The sequence below is a fragment of the Daphnia carinata genome, chromosome 3 (genome assembly GCF_022539665.2).
Source record: "Daphnia carinata strain CSIRO-1 chromosome 3, CSIRO_AGI_Dcar_HiC_V3, whole genome shotgun sequence".
Lineage (NCBI taxonomy): Eukaryota > Metazoa > Arthropoda > Branchiopoda > Diplostraca > Daphniidae > Daphnia > Daphnia carinata.
The window spans coordinates 10,381,080-10,398,953 of NC_081333.1; the positions used below are offsets into that span (position 1 = coordinate 10,381,080).

General features: G+C 45.0%; 1 protein-coding gene across 1 annotated transcript in view; it reads left to right on the top strand.

Annotated features, from left to right (window-relative positions):
• Positions 1 to 14,626, top strand: part of LOC130697457 (protein tiptop-like) — a 53,168-nt gene extending 38,542 nt beyond the window's left edge. The window contains exons 2-3 of the mRNA XM_057520359.2: positions 9,548 to 9,625; positions 9,745 to 14,626. Coding sequence (XP_057376342.1) covers positions 9,548 to 9,625; positions 9,745 to 13,322 — 3,656 coding nt within the window. The 3' untranslated portion in view covers positions 13,323 to 14,626. The remainder of the gene's footprint in view (positions 1 to 9,547; positions 9,626 to 9,744) is intronic.
• The last annotated feature ends 3,248 nt before the right edge of the window (positions 14,627 to 17,874 follow it).

Below are 17,874 nucleotides of genomic sequence, written 5' to 3' on the forward strand. Positions count from 1 at the left end.
GGGGGGGGGGGGTGGGGGTTGGTGGACCTTCCCACCCATTCCAACGTCTTTTTTCCTCTTTCGCCCCAAACGAAAAGAAGCTACCCACCCATAGACGACGCCCAAAGGGAATGGAGAGCGAAGCCGAACAAAAAATGAAATAAAAGAATGACACGCGCGGGATTTATTCGTCGCTTTCCCGAGCTATGTGGAGCAAAAAGCGACCATAGAAGTCAAATAGTGAAAGAGAAAACAAAGAGAAAAAAAAAAAAAAAACACAAAACAAAAAGGAACTGAGCTATAGGCTTTGAATGATGACATTGGATCTGATGGGGCGGCCAAAAGCACTCTCCCGTTCTACATCGGCCTACAGATCCAGCAAAATGCCACTGATGTTCACTGCCTCTCGCTGCTATGTGCAGAGAGAGCAACTCGAAGGGGATGTCCGAATGTGTTGCATCCTTTCTTGTCCGGTAGTGCCGCTACCTCTTGGCCGCTTTCAGCGCACATGTCGCATTTCTTCTTTTGTTGTTGTATAGATTGGATTTCTCCCTGCGTTCGACCTCGCCACTGTCGTGATCAAAAGAGAATCAGAAAGAGAGAGAGATGGAGGCTAAAATAAAAAGGATAAGGAAATAAAAGGAAAAGAACACACATAGATTTGTGCCTTTTTCATCATTTTGATTTCTTTTTTTTTTTTTTTCTTATTCTCTTGTAGCCATCAGTGCGCTTCCCATCGCACATCTAAGGCTACTTTTTGAAGTCTACAATCCACTGTGTTTAGAGAGTAGACACGCTCACGCAACACGAAGAGGAATTGGCCTCACGTTATGCTTCTTTTTTCGCCTCCGTTAAGGCCACACTGTACAACAATACCTCGCCCCCGGTCGTTCCCTAACGGCCAGTCCGTTCCAATTTTTGCAAAACTATGCGATAGTTTTCGACACAGTGAGAAGCTCACCACACACCTGCAATTTTGTTTTTGAATTTCTCTCACGTGTTAGGTGGGAAAAAAGAATTTGTATTATTTGTTAAGTCGGTTGTGATTTCCTTTCGGATTTGGGCTTTGAAAGCCTACGGATCGACAAGTCAGCGGCCGGTGTTGTTGCTGGGCCAAATCAAAGCCACCCCGACACGCTTGATCTCTCTCTGTCGTCTACGTCTGCATAAATCAGGTCTTCCATCCCACCCCTCCGTGCCCTTCGTCTTTGGTCTTCCCCGCTTGTTTCTGGCTGATTGATTAGTTTGACCAAAGCTGTGCGTATCATCGTCATGTAGAAAAGGCAACAGACAAAACAAAAAGTAGTCCACTACGTCCACAGGCAGAGAATAAACGGCCTCAAAGCCACAACGACCGCAGATGAGACTATGAACCATCCATCACATTGCGTCACTCGTACTAAAAAAAAAAAAGATAAAAGATAGTCAAATAGAAGTAGAACAAAACTCCAAAAAATTAAGTAAGAACAAACGAAAAGGGAGGCGGGAAGACTTTGGCAGATGTCACTTCATTTCTCCACGATCGACTAGGAAACACGGAAACGTTTGTTATACTACGTCGCAACTCTCTTTTTTAAGGTTCCGCTGATGGTTAACACGATCGCGGAAAGAAGTGAGACCATTTGGCTTCCATTACAAATGGAAGAAAAGGAAGGAAGTAAGTCGAGAAGTTGAAGGAAAAGAAGGTTAATGATTGACTTTTCGAAGGCGTTAAAGAAAAATTGTCCCTTTCAGAAAGAAAAAAATAGAACAAAAGATGTACGAAGCCGAGCGCTAAGAGAAGAAAGAACGGGCTTTTATGTCTTTTAAAATTTAGCAGCAAGCGAAAAGGAAAAAGGGGGAAGCAGAATTGAAGGGTGGAAGAAATATTTCCGCAGAGTCTGGTTCAATCCATCAGTGTCTTGACATCGTGACAGGGACCTCGGCGCTAGACACACACACAGTGGACATACAAGTGGTGTAAGAGAAGGAGGGTGTCTCAGCTTCTCCCGTCCGGATATTTCCTTAAACTTTTTTTTTTTCTTGTCTTGTTCCTCTTGCGCCAACATCACCTCCTGATGACTCATGCTTGACTGCCCTTAATGATGGACCTCATGACTGATAGATGACTTCAACTCTCTTGTAGACTTTTATCATTCATTCTTTTTTTTTTTTTTCGAGCTGTCCGAACCGACCCAACTGCGTTTGCCCGTGTCGTACCGTGCCCAATACAAAGGGACTGTGTTGTAGGCTTCTTTTAACTTTGACGAACAATAGGAAAAAAAAAGGGGAGTAACACGAAACCTCTTCTTGTATTCCGTTCTCATCAGAGAAGCCAAAGTATGTGAAGACGGTGGAAAAAAAAAAATGAAAGGGAAAAAATGATTTTAGAAAGAATTAAAGAGAAGAGGACACGAAAGAAACGGGCGAGCTGTGCGCCATTTTTCACGCATCACCTCCACCAAATGGCTGTCACCGTTTCTTTGCTGTTCCTCTACATCACTCCTATCAACTTTGATTTATATACGCATATTTGCATGTCCGTGGGCATTGGTCCGGCGCTGAAGCCCAAAAACAAGCGGTAAAGAAATCTAAACAAATAACGATAAATAAATGGGGAGGAAGGCGGGACGAAAGTCAAAGAGAAACAATAGTATGACAAGATCAAATCGACTGATGTCTAGAAGGAAAGAAGACAAACGTAACATGGATTCAGCTTGACTCTATGAATTCATGCATGTTTCACGTGTACCCGCCAATTGACGTTTTTTGCCAACCACAGGCCAGAGGCCAAGCCCGTCAGCAACTGTTGAATTAATAAAGAACTTGTCCCAGACAATCGACGTGGTTATCGGTTACTTGTTTCAATCGCAATAGGAGACGGGAAAAAAAAAATGGAAATGCATTCCATGCATTCCTTTGCTCTTGTTTTTCCCTCGGTTTCAGGGTTATCCCTTTTTTGTTTTACCTTTCAATTTCATATCCCATCGTTTTAATTGGATATGAAATCGTTGTCATTTGATTTTTTTTTTTTTTAAATCCTTTCTTTTTATTTGGTTTACCTTTTTGTTTTGAAACGACTGACAGTCAAAATTGAAAATGATTTCCCGCGACCTTCACGTCGTCGATTTTAATTCCCAATACTCCGATTTCCCCTTATTTTTCCTGTTCATCATCATCTCCGGTTTCCAGGCGATGATGCGGGACGAAAAGAGACATGAAACATTTTTTCTCTTTTCAGCTCGGTGGAACATATGGAATGCCAACTTATAGTTCCGACGTATATACCACAATCCGAGGCAAAGCTATAAGCGTGTTTGAACCAGTGACTGAGGTTCTCCTTTTGCCCTTTGTCCGTCTTGCATGTGTCGGTTTGATTGGGCAAGAAAAGAATTACACACACAAAAAAAAAAAAGAGAACTCGAACGCCGTGTGCAACCGGAGAATTGCCAGTCATTGCGCACCTGGACGAGAGAACTCGAAGGTAGAAGAAGAAGAAGAAATGGAGGGGTTCTTCTTGCAATTGCTGCTGTCCTGTTCAGCGCTGGGCCGTGGACGACTGTGTGATTAATGTTCCGTCACCCTGCCTGCAAATGGAGCCAGCACGATTTTTTATCTTCTCCTATTCGAATGGCGTTTCTCGTGTCCGTCGCCGCTGACGATGCCGCTGCGTGTGAGGGTCTTGTGTCCGTGCGTAGAGACATGCTGGTGGGACACCTAACCCGCCCCAACAGCCCATTGTCCTCGACCCTGACGATGATTGACGTCTCTTCTTTCTTCTCTCCTCGTTCGTCTTTTTTTTTTCCTTTTCTTTTTCACGTGCACACGAGCTCTAGACTTGTACACGCCAGAGCTGTGTGTGTAACGTTGGCGTTGAGCTGTTGCCCATTTCGGGACCCGACCTTTCCTGTCTTTCTGTCCTTCTTATTTATGATGATTCAAAAGCCAAGCGATCGATCGATTTGCTTCTGTCTCTTTCTTATTTGAAGAGAGAGAACACTGACAGAAAAACTTAAAACGAATGAGAGAATATCGGGCCAAGTTCTCGGTATCTCCTTTCGATGCGTGTTTCTTCGTTGTTTCTGAAACGATGCAACTATTAACTGATGGACGAGAACACACGATGGAATACCAAGAAAAAAGGGCGAATGAAATAGGACAAAGCGATCGAAAATGATGAAGATGCCAAATAAAATAGGAACACAAATAAAAAAGAAGAAATAAATAAAAGAAAAAAGAAAAAGAAATGAGACAAAACAAGAAAAAGAAAGCCAAAGAAATCTGTCGCCAGAATGATGGAGTATGTGGCATCATCGTCTCTCTTTTCTTTTTGAGACTCGGAGAATCCCAACTCTTATCACCTCTCTCACTCTTTGGCTGGCTGACTGACTGGGCTGCTCGGCGTTTGCCAAGTCACTCTCCAACTTTATTAACGACTGCCAATCATTTTTTTTTCGAAAAGAGACGTGTCTGTGCGCTATTCTCTCGATCCTCTTTTCCAACCATCCATCATCGCTCAACTTGAAATAACTGGGGTCAAGGTGTCTAGACACCTCACGAGTCCCATCTTTTCTTTATTCCTGTTTTCCTTTCTATCAATTTTATTTCTTGAAAGAAATGTTCAACGTCCCGTTTCGTTTTAAAAAGACCCCTTTTTCCTTAAACGGACAAGTGTACCAACTTGTGAAAAATTAAGGGCAAAATCGATCAGCCAGATGTTGGAACATGTTCGTGTTTGCATCGCAAAGCTGAGTGGATGCTGAACTGCGAATCATAATGTGCTTATGTAAATAGCAGAGACCTTCGGTGACAAAGTGAAGGCGATCCCGATGAAAATTCATTGGCACCTAACCACCCAGTAGCTGGCACACGTATCGACGAATGTGCTGTGTGGGGGATTGTGATCACGCTATTACGAAACGATAGCGGGGACGGACAAGAATGCAAGTGCGTGGGGTATAGGTGATGGAGGAAGAAGTGGCAAAGGAAGGTGGACAACGATGCATAAGAAAAAAAAAAAAACAAAAAAAAACAAAGGAAGACAAAAATGGCAAAAGATAAAGGGAATCATCTCGAAATAAAAGAATGGAAAAAAGAAGAGCTCCAGCAATGGATCACCCGTCAGAAAACTGTTATTGATAACTGACAGACATGGTCAGGATCACACGGGCAAAAAGTAAAGGTCTCGTTTCCTTTCCGTCAGGTTGCTCGCCTTGACCATTTGGCTCTCACTTTTTTTTTTGGTTTTATTTTCTTGTTTTCTGCTTCGTTTTATCATGTTTCAAGTCTTCATTTTTTGGTTGTGTTTCGCTTTTTCTTGCGGTGGTCTCGCTGCCTCTCAGCAGACACACGGTATTCAGCAAGAAAAAAGAAAAGAAAAGAGAGAAGTCGAAAGAGCGCAACATCCATCATGTGCGTGTCAGCTGTCAAAGCCTCTCGTGTGCTGCGCGCATAGAACTAACATCGCCCACCTTTACCCAAACCACACCAGCCGCACCGCCCTGTCCGCAGCCCCGGCTGCTTTTATTCTTATTCTTTTGTTGGGTTCACCTTTTTTTCTTCAGTGGTTTTTGTTTTGTTGTTCTTCTTGGGTATTCTGATTCTGAACGCACCTTTTGCCTTTTTGTGTGTGTGTGGAATTGGTCTTGGAATGGAGAGACAGAGAGACAACACACAATTATTGAGATATGCCGCTCTCCTTTTTTTTTTTTTTTTTTTTTTTTTTTTCGTTCGGTGTCTTTGGATTTTTAGATTTTAGCTTGTTTTTTTTTTTTTTTTTTTGTTTCTTTACTTTTCTACGATTTCATTTCAGTTTGTCTTGTTATTTTTTATTTTCTTCTCGTCTTTCCTGGCTACCTTGTCTATCTCTTCTTTTTCTCTTGCGCCTTTCGCGTCACGCTAGATGGTTGATAAATCATGTTGCGGCATCGATCGAAAGTCGCTCGCCGTTGTCAGTGATGCCGGTCGGTCCCATTGTTTCGGCTACCTTTCCTGCCTTTTGTCGCATGGCCGAGGTCGAGTCGTTTCCCGGGACTCAACAGGAACGAAAAGGGGAAAAAAAAAAAATAAATGACAAAACAAAACGAAAACAAGAAAATTCCCTTACCCAACCAAAAAAAAAAGCTGATTTGAAATGTATAAATATTCTTTTCGTTCAAAAGAAAGAGAGAAAAAACAGGGGGTAGAACAAAAACAGAAAAAAAAAAAAAAAATAGGCAATGAGAGAAAAAAAAAAAAAAAAAAAAATGAAACAAATGGCTGCGCTCCTGCTGGCTGCTGTCGCTGGAACAGGTCGTGATGTTGTTTCCTTCTCTATCCGTCAACACATCAGCCGGCATTTTACGATTGGACGAATTCTCTTCTTTTTCACGTATATATCTCAGTCCAAACCTTGGTTTTGTTTTTTCTCTCTTCGTTTCGTCTTCGTTGTTGTTTTCTTTGGCTTTCAATGGATTTTTGTTGTCCATGTTTTTATGTAGCGACTCCTCCCTTTTTATTTTGATAGTCGTTTCATTTTATTTTTTTTTTTTTTTTTGACTTTGTTTTCCAGCTTCTCTGTCTCCGGCTTCTCTTTGTTCTACTTTTATTCTATTTGTCTCATTCTCTTCCGTAGCCGCTTTCGCTATGGTTGCTGATTGAATCTATCAAGTCGGTGAACTGCCGGTCCGTATATATAAACAGTTTTTCTCTGGCGCGTCTTGTCTGTAGCTTTGATTTATAATTGATACACCGGTAAAGATGGGTTGGCTATGATTGGATCAATCGGCTTTGATCTCGATTGCTTATTGCTACGTACCGAGTACACAAACATAAAAACTGCTAGCGTACGCACTCAACGAACGAGAGCTAAACAAATAGATAAGGGAAAGCGCAATTTTCGTTTCCTGCGGCCTTGTTTTGTGTTTCTCCCCGTTCATTTTCCGCCCCACTTTGTTATCATCTACAGTCTATAAAAGCAATTAAAAACGAAGCGGGTAGAAAGCCATAGAGATAGGCAGGGCTATCGGAAACGAAAGGAGTCCGTGGGAGGGATTGATCTTGTTGGTTGCAACCGAGATGTAATCAGCCGGATAATTTCTGATTCATGTTCCCCGAATGTACATTGGGCCTCTCCAACATTACTCCGTTAAGCTAGATTTATCTATCAAAGGAAATAACAAGGAACAAAAAAGATGACGGAAGATCTTCTTTGCGACTGTACACAATACAAACATAAGACGACAAAGACAGAGACCAACGCGCCACTGATATATACTCTAAACCATCAAATCACAACTCATGTGTGTAGGTACGTGCGTGAGAGCCGATCTTGAGTTTGGCCGACATGAAGCCAAGCCGCACGGCCGTGCCAAGAGCTTGATTGGAGCAACAACAGCCTCTTCGTCCCTATTGCCAATGAGCAAATTGGTGAAGCGGAGGGGGGGGGGGGACGAAGAGGAAAAGCTTTGCCCGTGGTCCCTTTTCTTTCTTCCTTAACCGTCCCTTGCTCCTACACCGCTATACCGATACACGTCCATAAATATATATACATATAATATATATAAGAGGTCTCATGGTTGTAATCCTCTGTAATTACACATCGTTCCCAATCTCTGTGTGTCCTTTGGGCCGAGTGTAATACACAGCCGGCAATCGGCTGTGCTGTCATCGTTCCCCACAAAACTGGGCGAGCCAAATGAAGCCACTATCGTTCGTTCTTACCGTCTTACTCATCTTCATCATCATCATCATCATCAGGACTTTGAATCCCCGTGTCGGTTACTGATCTATCGACGCTAACTTTTTTTTTTCTCTCTTTTTTTCCGGGGCTATAACACTTCGTCAAACCTTTATCGCTGACGCCGCGCCCGTTTTTAGTTGATATGGTTCACTTATACATCTAGACACAAGAGAAACTTAGGGCCATCCGTTAGCTGGGCGTCCTATCAAGTCTCGTCCTGTTCTCCTTTTTATTTATAACGGCTGTGTGTGTCTCTCTATAAAAGGGAGGCAATGCGCGAGCACTAATTAAAAGTAATGAGACGGCCAGGCACTGAAAGGCGATCGGCCAAAAAGTATCCGCCTCCAGGAGCAAGCGAGGGCCATTGCCTCTGTACGTGGGTACACGCATCGCGCTAATTCCGACGTCAAAGACGCTTTCATTAGAGAGAAAACGCTTGGTTCACTTCTCTAAGCTTTTTTTTTTTGTAAACTTCTTATTGCTTTTAGTTCATTGTCTTTTGTTTTTTATTTATTATTTTTTTGGGGGGTGGGGGTTTCTTACGTAACTTACGATGATGCTTTGGTTTTAGTGGTTGAGAAACAACCGAGTATATCGATTTCCAGATAGGGAAAGAGACTCTGATTTTTTTTTTGGATCCTTTACATTTCTCTCTGCCCAGAGAAAAAAGATGAAAATGAGCGAAATGACATCGTCTTAATTGCTTCGTTATGGAACGACTCGCTTTGTCCCATTGGCTCTCGACAATCAAACTAAACGGAAATGATTCCGAATTGAAATTTTTTGTCTTTTGTTTTGTTTTTTTTGTTTTTTTGAAGAGCAATAGTCATAATAACCATACGCGACGGGAAAAGAAACAAAATGGAATGAAAAAGAAAATAGATTTAAAAATGAAAAAAGGCCAGGAGGAAATCAATCCGAAATCATTTCTGAGAAAGACAGTTGGCAAACAGTTTCTTTGATTGTGGAGTGCGAGCGGAATGAATGAGAGATGTGCGTAACGCAAACAGACACCAGAATATGAAAAGCGAGAAATGACAAGCGGAGTGACGTCCGGATGACTTGATTATCCATTGAAGGTAGAGGTGTGCGCGCGTGTCAGTCAACCAGTTTTTTTTTTATATCCCCCTCTCTTTTAGCTCCCGTTTTTATTTTTCCTCAATTGAAGAGGAGGGATCAAAAAATGAAAATGAAAGAGAAGAGAAGGTTAACAAAAAAAAAAGACAGCCTTTTGCTGTGACAGATCAGACAGACAGAATAAACTCGTATGGCGTGTTCCCTTTTTTTTTTTTTCTTCTAATGTTGATATTCTCGTTCTGCAAGTGTCCCTTCATTTTTATTTTTCCTTTTTCTTTGGATAAAACCATTCAAAAATGCCACCCTTCGGGTCGACAGTTGACTGACGTTTCAGGAGTGAGGTGTACCTTGTGCTACCAGCTATCCACCTCACTGTAGGTCTCTCTCCTTCTCTCTATGACTCGTGCGCAGTCTTGACACCGTCCTCCCTCCCCTACACCCAGAGATGCACACAACACACGTCTCTCTCTTTCACCCGAATCACCCTGTCTTGCTTTATTCACGTGAAGCCGTAGGTGTATGCGATGAGTGACACTGACGCGCTCGGATGCCCACTCGACGCAGGGGGAAGCTATAGAAACAAGCTACTGTCTTTCCACTCTAATCCGGGCCGTTTAATCCGATATTGTGCTCTTCGCGGTACCTCCCTAAACTGCTCCTGTTGGCACGCGCTCATATTAAAATCTTTTTCTTTCACCTGTTTGCTTTTCAAAACGTGTGATTGTGATGAATTGATAATTGCTGGAATCCATTGTGAAATTTTAATGTTTGTGTTTTTTTTTTGTCTAACAGGGGAGGAGGAATTGGCGGCGGCAGCGGCAGCGCGTGAAGCGGCAATTGCAGCCGGATTACTTGATCCAAATCAAATAGGTAAGCCATTCTTCGCATTTTTTTTTTTTCTATGCACTTAGCGAATAGACAAGATAAATGATCTTCGGTTATACAACATATTATTCATCCTTTCCATAAATATTATTTGTTAATCAAAGTAGATGAATTCGAACCCGATCCGGATCAGAGCCAAGATTCCGGTTCGTCTTCTTCGTCACCAGCACGCGATGACGTAGACGAGGATGAAGCATTGAAAGAAGAGAAACCTAAGAAAGGAAGAGCTTCGCCACTTTCGCGGGGATCCATGAGCCCCGGCCGAAACAGTCCCGCTCCAATCATGAGCGATCCTACTTCGGCCGCAGCTGCGGCAGCCGCTGCGGCGGCCGCTACCAACCTGCAAAACCTGCAGGCCTTTTTAGCAGCTAGCGCAGCTTTCCCGGGACTATTATCTCACGGCGGAGCGGCTGCTGGACTCTTGGCCGGCCTTCCTGGTGGCTTGCATTCAGCCCTGGCCATGCAGGGATTTCAGGGACTACAAGGCCTACAGGGCCTTCAAGGTTTGTTTGGCTCTCTTCCGGCCGCCGCGGCGGCTACCAAACATTCGACCAATGTTATGTCTCCGCCAGCCGGTGCCATCCCATCCCCGGGAGCCGGACGCAATGCTGATATTTCCAGCATCATGGATTTCAGCAACAAACGCCCCGCTGGTGTCGGCATTAAACTGGAGAAAGGAACAGAATCTGAAATGGCGGACGACGCCCCTCCAGCACCTCGTCGCAGAGCTGGCGGTGAGTCATCTCCTTTAGATTTGAGCTCTTCCGGTGTCCGGAAGCGAGATCGTTCGTCAGGCGGTTCTACAGCCAACATCGGCCCGGCCGAGAAGCGCCGTTCCGATTCGACGGCTGGATGGAAATCGGCCGGCGTCCCCCACACGCCCGACGCCTGGAACGGTCACCACAAATCCGCAATCGACGCGAAGAGTTCGTTCGTCACTCCACCGGACGCCTCTAAAGCTCTGGAAAGGATGACGGAATTGAGTCGCTTGTCGGGTGAGTCGAGAGCGGGCGGTGCTGGAGGAGGCCGTCAGTCGGCCTGGCAGAGCCATTGGCTCAGCAAAGGAGCCGACACGGCCAAGGACGTCCTCAAGTGCGTCTGGTGTAAACTGAGCTTCGAGACGTTGGCCGCCTTGACGACGCACATGAAAGAATCGAAACACTGCGGCGTCAATGCCAGTCTCATGTCATCGGCGTCCAGCGCTTCGGGTGCGGCCGGATCGGTGAATTCCTCACCGGTGGCGTCATCACCTTCGTCTTCGTCACAACCGCATCATCACCAACCGCAAGCGTCGCCGTCTTCTCATCAGTCGGAAAGGGATCGGCTTCCGGCCGCATCTCATACGCCCTCCTCGTCGGCCTCGACGACTCCATCCGGCAGAGGCCATCATCACTCGAGCAGCAGCAGCAGCAACAATCACGATTTACTGCTCAAAGAGTCGGGTCAGGTCCAGTTGCCTCGCAAATTGGTTCGCGGCCAGGACGTCTGGCTGGGCAAAGGAGCCGAGCAGACGCGCCAAATCCTCAAGTGTATGTGGTGCGGTCAGAGTTTCCGCTCGCTGGCCGAGATGACGACGCACATGCAACAAACTCAGCACTACACCAACATCATCTCGCAAGAGCAAATCATCTCGTGGAAAGCGGCCGACGGCGAAGGAGGCGCCGCTGGCAGCGGCGGCAAAGGATCGAGCGGATCGGGAGCCAATCACGGCCAACAGCAACAACACCATCACGGCCAGCAGCAACAGCCGCATCAACAGCAGCAGCAAGCGCAACAACAAGCGCAACAACAATCGCACGTCAACGCCGTGCTGACATGCAAAGTGTGCGACCAGGCGTTCGCTAGTTTGAAGGAACTCAGTTCGCACATGGTGAAGAACTCGCATTACAAAGAGCACATCATGCGATCCATCAGCGAAAGCGGTGGCCGTCGCAGACAGGCCAGGGACAAACGCAAGAAAGCGCTGCCCGTTCGGAAGTTACTGGAACTGGAACGAGCCCAGCAGGAAGCTCGATCGCTGACTCAGTTGCAGCAGCAGCAGCAGCAAATGATTCCGGCCCAGCATCACCACCAAGCTCTGGTTGAACAACAGAAAGGAACCGGCAACACGGGTCGGATCAGTTGTGAAAAGTGCGGCGACAAGATCGAGACGAGCGGCTTCGTCGACCACATCCGGCAGTGCGTCGGCGGAAGTGGACAGTCGATGCGCGCAGGAAGCAAGAGCAGCACTCCGTCGCCTTCCGTCGTCGCTCCTAAATTGGAGACGATCAACGGGTCCGGCCGCAAGACACCGAAATCCACCAAACACCAAACGAGCAATCCGTCGCCGAGGGCCAGTCCGATGAGCGTCGGATCGGCCAACGGAAGCGACGCTCCAGCAGCTCCGCCCGCTTCTTCTTCCACTCCGAACAAAGATGGCTCACCATCGGTCCTCAATGCTATCGAGAAATTGATTGAAAAGAGCTTCGACGCCGGACAGGGCGGCAGCGGAGGCAAAGCCAAAACGGCGGCCAACAACGCGACCGGCTCCAACATTCTGCGCCGTTTGGGCATCGATGAGAGTTTGGACTATTCCAAACCGTTGATGGATCCGATGATGACCGTCAACATGCTCCGCCTTTACGGCTACGGCCAGCCGGCTGGCCATCAAAGAGAGCGGACCACTAGCGAGGCCAGCAGCAGCAACGCTTCGGCCGCGGCCAGCAATGGTGATCACTCGTCGCATCCAGCGGCTCATCAGAGAGACTCTGGAAAATCAACTCCGCGATCAGCCAACGGAGGCGCATCTCCGCTTCGCAGCCGCAGTCCGAGTCAGAGTCCTAGCGGAGTAGCTCATCGTCGGAGACGGAAGGACCCGTCTCCTTCGCCCGTTTCTCCGACTATGGATGCCGACATTAATCCGTCCAGCCCAGCGGCCAGTTCCGTTGTTAGCGAACGCTCGTTGCGTTCCACCACGCCGGCCACCCAACTGAGTTCTCCCGACGTGGCCGGACGCCGCAGCCAGAGCCAAACGCCGACCGACGTCCAGCAACCTGGACGATCCAGCCTCAACGCCCTATCGTCCATGTTCGAAGGACTCTCTTCGGCCGCAGCAGCTTCATCCTCCGCGGGCGGAACCTCTTCCGGCGGTGGATTCAATCCGCTGGCCGCTCTGCAAAAATTGTGCGACAAGACGGAAACTCACAGTCCGTCGTCCAGCGGCCGGCCGAATTCTTTGGGCGGCGCCGGGAGCAGCGCAGGCGGATCGAGCGCCAGTGGCGGCGGATCTGGCAGCTCTGCAGGCAGCACGGGAACGAATCCCGGGGCGATTTTGGCCTTCAGCTGGGCCTGCAACGACGCCGTCATGACGGACTCGATCATGAAGTGTGCCTTCTGTGATACCCAGTTCATTTCCAAGGGCGCCTACCGACACCACCTGTCCAAGATGCACTTTGTCAAGGACGCCGCCGGCGGGAGCGCATCCGCTCCGACCCCGAAGGCCGCCTCGTCGAGCGGCTCTTCGTCAGTCGCCAACTCAGCCGCTGCTAAACACTCGTCGGCAAGCGGGAGCGCCAATGCCGCCTCCACTGCCGCCAGTCCCCAACCGCCTCCAGGAGCCAATAGTTTCGAAAACGAGAGCCCCCATTCCAAATTCCTCAAGTACACCGAGCTGGCCAAGCAGCTCTCCAGTAAATACGTTTGATGGCCGCCTGTTTTTTTTTTCTTTCACCCGCCCACCCGTTTACCTATAAAAGAACAGACTACCATATTTTTTTTTTTGGTCTTCGCTAAATGCACCACCTGATGATTACACACACATACAAAAATGATGGGCAAAATGTTGGGTGACGTACCGTGACCGTGGGGGTACCTGCTGCCGCAACTGTGCAAATGCGCAAAAAAGGAAGAAAACACGTGCGCAAGAGAAAGTTTTCTTTTTTTTTTTTTTTTGCCCAGGAATTTTAAAGAGAAAATGATACATAAACAAAAACGACGTAAGAAACAAAAAAAAAAACAAAGGCCCCAAAACCAGTAAAGCAAAATAAAAAAACGTAGAGCATCTTGTCATAGGTTTAGATCTCCCTTTTTATTTTTTTGGCCTTCCTATCCTACGTCATTACGTGTTACATTTTATACACGTAGTGAGGCCCTTTTGGCGCTTTTCGTGACTCACGTCTCATCACGTGCCTCTCTCGATTCCTCATCCATTAGAAATCTAAAGATTTGAAAACAAGCAAAAAAAAAAAAAAAAAGAAAACGGAAGATCAAACAAATTAAATAAACTGAGTAATTAAACACGAAATGACGTACAAAAAAAATGTATCACGCTCATTGACCGGCTGTCGGTTGATTTGGGCGAAAGATCATCATGTCACACACACTCACACACACACACACCATAGCGCAAAGTATGGCGTTCTCATTCTTCTTGTTTTTCGTTTCATCTTCGTTTTTCTTTGCCTCCTTTGCTTATTTCGTTTATTGTAAAAAAAAAAAAAAGAAGAAGAAGAAGAAGAAGAAACGAAAAAGAACGTAACAAAAGGGTTGACGTCCATGTGAAGAGAAATATGATAGAGGAGAAGAGGAGGGCCCGACGAAGAAGGAGGAGGACTGGCGCGCTGGGTCTAATCGCATGCTGTCGGCCGGGTGATTTACACGCCGAGCGTCACTATAAATCCGGCCGACAAGTTATGAATGCCGCCGCGAGGTACTCTTCTTCGTCGTCGTCCGTCCTTACAGGCATCCTTCAATCTTCAAAGGGCCAAAGCAGCAAAACATTCTCTCTCTTTCGTGCCCTTCTCTTCTATATACCATTCTTCTTTCTTTTTTCTTTTTTTCTTTCGACTTACACTCTCTCTCTCTCTCTCTCTCTCTCTCTCTCTCTGCTTCACTCTATCTATCCCTTTATTTTTTTTTCTTTCTCTCTCCCGCACCGAAAGGCGAACGAGAAGCGCGAGGAGTACAGGGGAAGGTGAAATTAATCATAAATTTTCCGAGGCAAATAAATAAGAAAAAAAGGGAAAAAATGTTCCTCTTTTTTTTCTCTTTTTTGCCTTGAAGATGATGATGATGAAAAAGAAAAAATGAAAGGTAATAAAGTTCAAAAAAAAGGAAGGAAAAAAAAGGGGCCTCGGCATGAAGTCCACGCCAACAAATCAAAGCGCGCTGGACGGGGCATCTCTTCTTTGATTTTTTGTTGTTTTTTTTTTTTGAAGGGGGGAGGGGGTTTGCTCCGGCTCGTTCGCCCAACCTAAAAAGCGCGCATACATATAAATATATACATATTACTACTACTACTATTACTACCACTGCTATATATATAAATATATATATAAAGATATACATAATACCCCCTTTGGCTTGATTTGAGCCGGTCGGATTTTTTTGATGCCCAAGTCACGGCCGTTCGACGTACAGTAATTCGTTTTCGTGTTGTTGTTCTGTTTTCGGAGGGTTCTCTCTCGCTCGCTGACAGAAGGGCAATATTACTATTACCTACTATTATTGCTGTATATTTTCATTGGTCTATACCCCTCGCGTTCTTGTTTCACCGTTTAAAACAAAAAGGTAAAAAAAAAAAAGAAAAGGAAAATGGTCCTGTCATTATGTCGAAAAATGATTCCACACAACAAACGGCTGCGAGCTGTTTGTGGTTGTATCATACACCCACTGTTCCATTTGTCATCTTTCGTTTGCCTCCCTCCTTCAACTGAAAATGTCGTTCCCTCTCTATCGCCTGCCAGATAGGAACAAGAGTAACGAAAGAGAAGAGGGAAAGAAATGAAAAATCATTTATATACATATATATATATACATAACATAATACATGACGTGCACACAATCAATCGGTTTTGGAGAAATGTCTTTGTCTCCTATTGGACACCCCCACCCAATCTCGCTGGCTGTGTCTGGGCGTTTTTTTTTTTTTAATATTTTCTTTAGTGTGTGTGTGTGTGTGTGTGTGTGTGTGTGTCAGCCCAATCGTTCGTTTGTCTATAAAAAAAAAATAATCTATTCCAATTGATTCTTCCTCTTTTGATTCTTTTGTCTCTTCTTCGTTCTCTCCATTTTGGTGTGCGCAATCATGATGATGAACTATGACGTAATTCACCTGTGCGTGCGTGAACCCACCTGGCAACCACACACACACGAAAAAAAAGGAGGAAATTAATGATCCCGGTTCCTATATATATTATTATCTCTTTAATTTATCCGTGCGTGAGTGTCTACGTGTGTGTTACCGGACTGGCCACCTTCCTTTCGTTCTTGTCTCTAATGATTCTGATGATTCTTTTGCTCTTTCGTTTTTTTATTATTTGTAATTTTTTTTCGTGTGCCACTGGCTGCAAATCGTTTTTGGATTTTAATTTGTTTTTATCCTCCCCTCTTTTTGTTTCCCTTCGTTCGTTATATCGACTCTTTCTGGTGAAAAATTCCAATCTCTTTCAAATCAAATACGTACCGTACATTGAATCAATAATACGTGCAAAGATGTCTTTTGTCTCATTTTTCTCCCTCCCCCATCCTATGCCCCCCTACATATTACATTATCTCCCTATTGATCTATTATTATCTGAATTATCTGTTCCCTCCCGCTATATTATCTCCCTTTTCTGTATTTTTTTTTTCTCTCTCTCTCGCTCTCTCTCTCTCTCAAAAAATGATCAGTATTCGTTGCTTGATTGGACATGTTGGATTTTTTTTTCAATGTTTTCTCTTATTTTTTCGGTTTATTTGCGCGCGCCATCTTGTTATTACACATGACTGAAAAAAAAAGAAAAGACTTGTTGCTTTATTCTACTCACACGCAAACACGACAAATGTTTTTCCATATGAACGGATCCTAAATATTAACAACCGGCAATATGAAAACGAACCTGATCTCGTGACATTCTGATCAAACTTGAATTGATCAAAACCAGAACAGCGAAGAAAACAAACTAAAGAGAAATCAGGTCCCTCAGCGAAAGAGCGACATTCACGAAAACAAAATTTTTAAAAATTTTTTTTACATAGCTTGAAATTAAAATATTTTTCTTTATCTATTGATATTTGATTTCCCAACTTAATCCATCGAACAGGAACTTTTAAAAAATGCGTGCATGAAAAGTCCAACACGACAGCTGTCATTTCCTGATGGATACTTTGCGTATCGACTATTTCTATTGAATAAAAACATATAATTAACATAACAGGCATATAGAAATCGATATAATTTGTTGGTAGAACTGGGGGAAAAAAAAATGTTCGTTCCTTTTCGTAGAGATTCTGATGTACCACCACCGCTGCGGGGTGATCTCATTCGATTCGCCGCGGCCGAACGATATCACACAAGCGCCACGACTGGCCCATAAATCACGTCATTCACAGTCGTGTACAGCCGCCCTGCCGTCGAAGGTTGGGTCCACGACGACGGGCCGTTGCGCGGCCGGTGACTTTTTTATTTTTATAATATGCGTATCTATACAATGGCTATGTGAAATTGTCGGAATGGGAATTGAAGGCGAGGACTCGAGGACGGATCATTGAGGCAAACTGTCGAGCTTTATATAAAAATGACGCAATCACCGTGTCCGTCTCCCATGCCCTCCCCGTCTCTCGCCTCACACGTCAGATAAATAAATAAAAAAAAAAAGAAAAAGAGAAGACGGCCCTTCTATGATGACAAGAGTCCGTTCGTTCGTCACCTCGCCTCGGGTTGTAATTAAATGCAAGCGCGACTTTATCGTGTCAGCAAAAAGGAGAGAGAAAGGTGGTGGCCGTCGGTATGCGCCACATCTCATTTACTTTCCTCTTCTTCTCTTTCATTTAATTCCCTTTTTTTTTCATTTCTTTCTGCTCTTAAAAAAAAAATCCGTTCGTCTGGCGTAACGCAAGAACAAAAGGTTCCGCATGTTTCTGCCCTGGTCTCTATCATTTTGATTATAAAAACGGCGTACATCTGGGCCATCAAAACGACAGCCATAAATACATCAGATAATATACAGCTTGTATAATATCCACTCTATACATGTGTTTCAGAAACAGCTATCTACAGTTACGCACTAGAGCGGCGGGTATATACGTCTACATCGCTAACTAGACTATGAGCGCAGTTAGTGTATACATACACTGTACTTAACTGCAACTCCACAACGTAGGATTTGAAAAAATAAAAACCGCTTCATACCGTTTTTTTTTTTTTTCTTTCCCTATTTTGTTCTGCTAGTCCTCTTGCAAATGTCTATGAAGATTGAGACGGAAAGAAAAAGCAG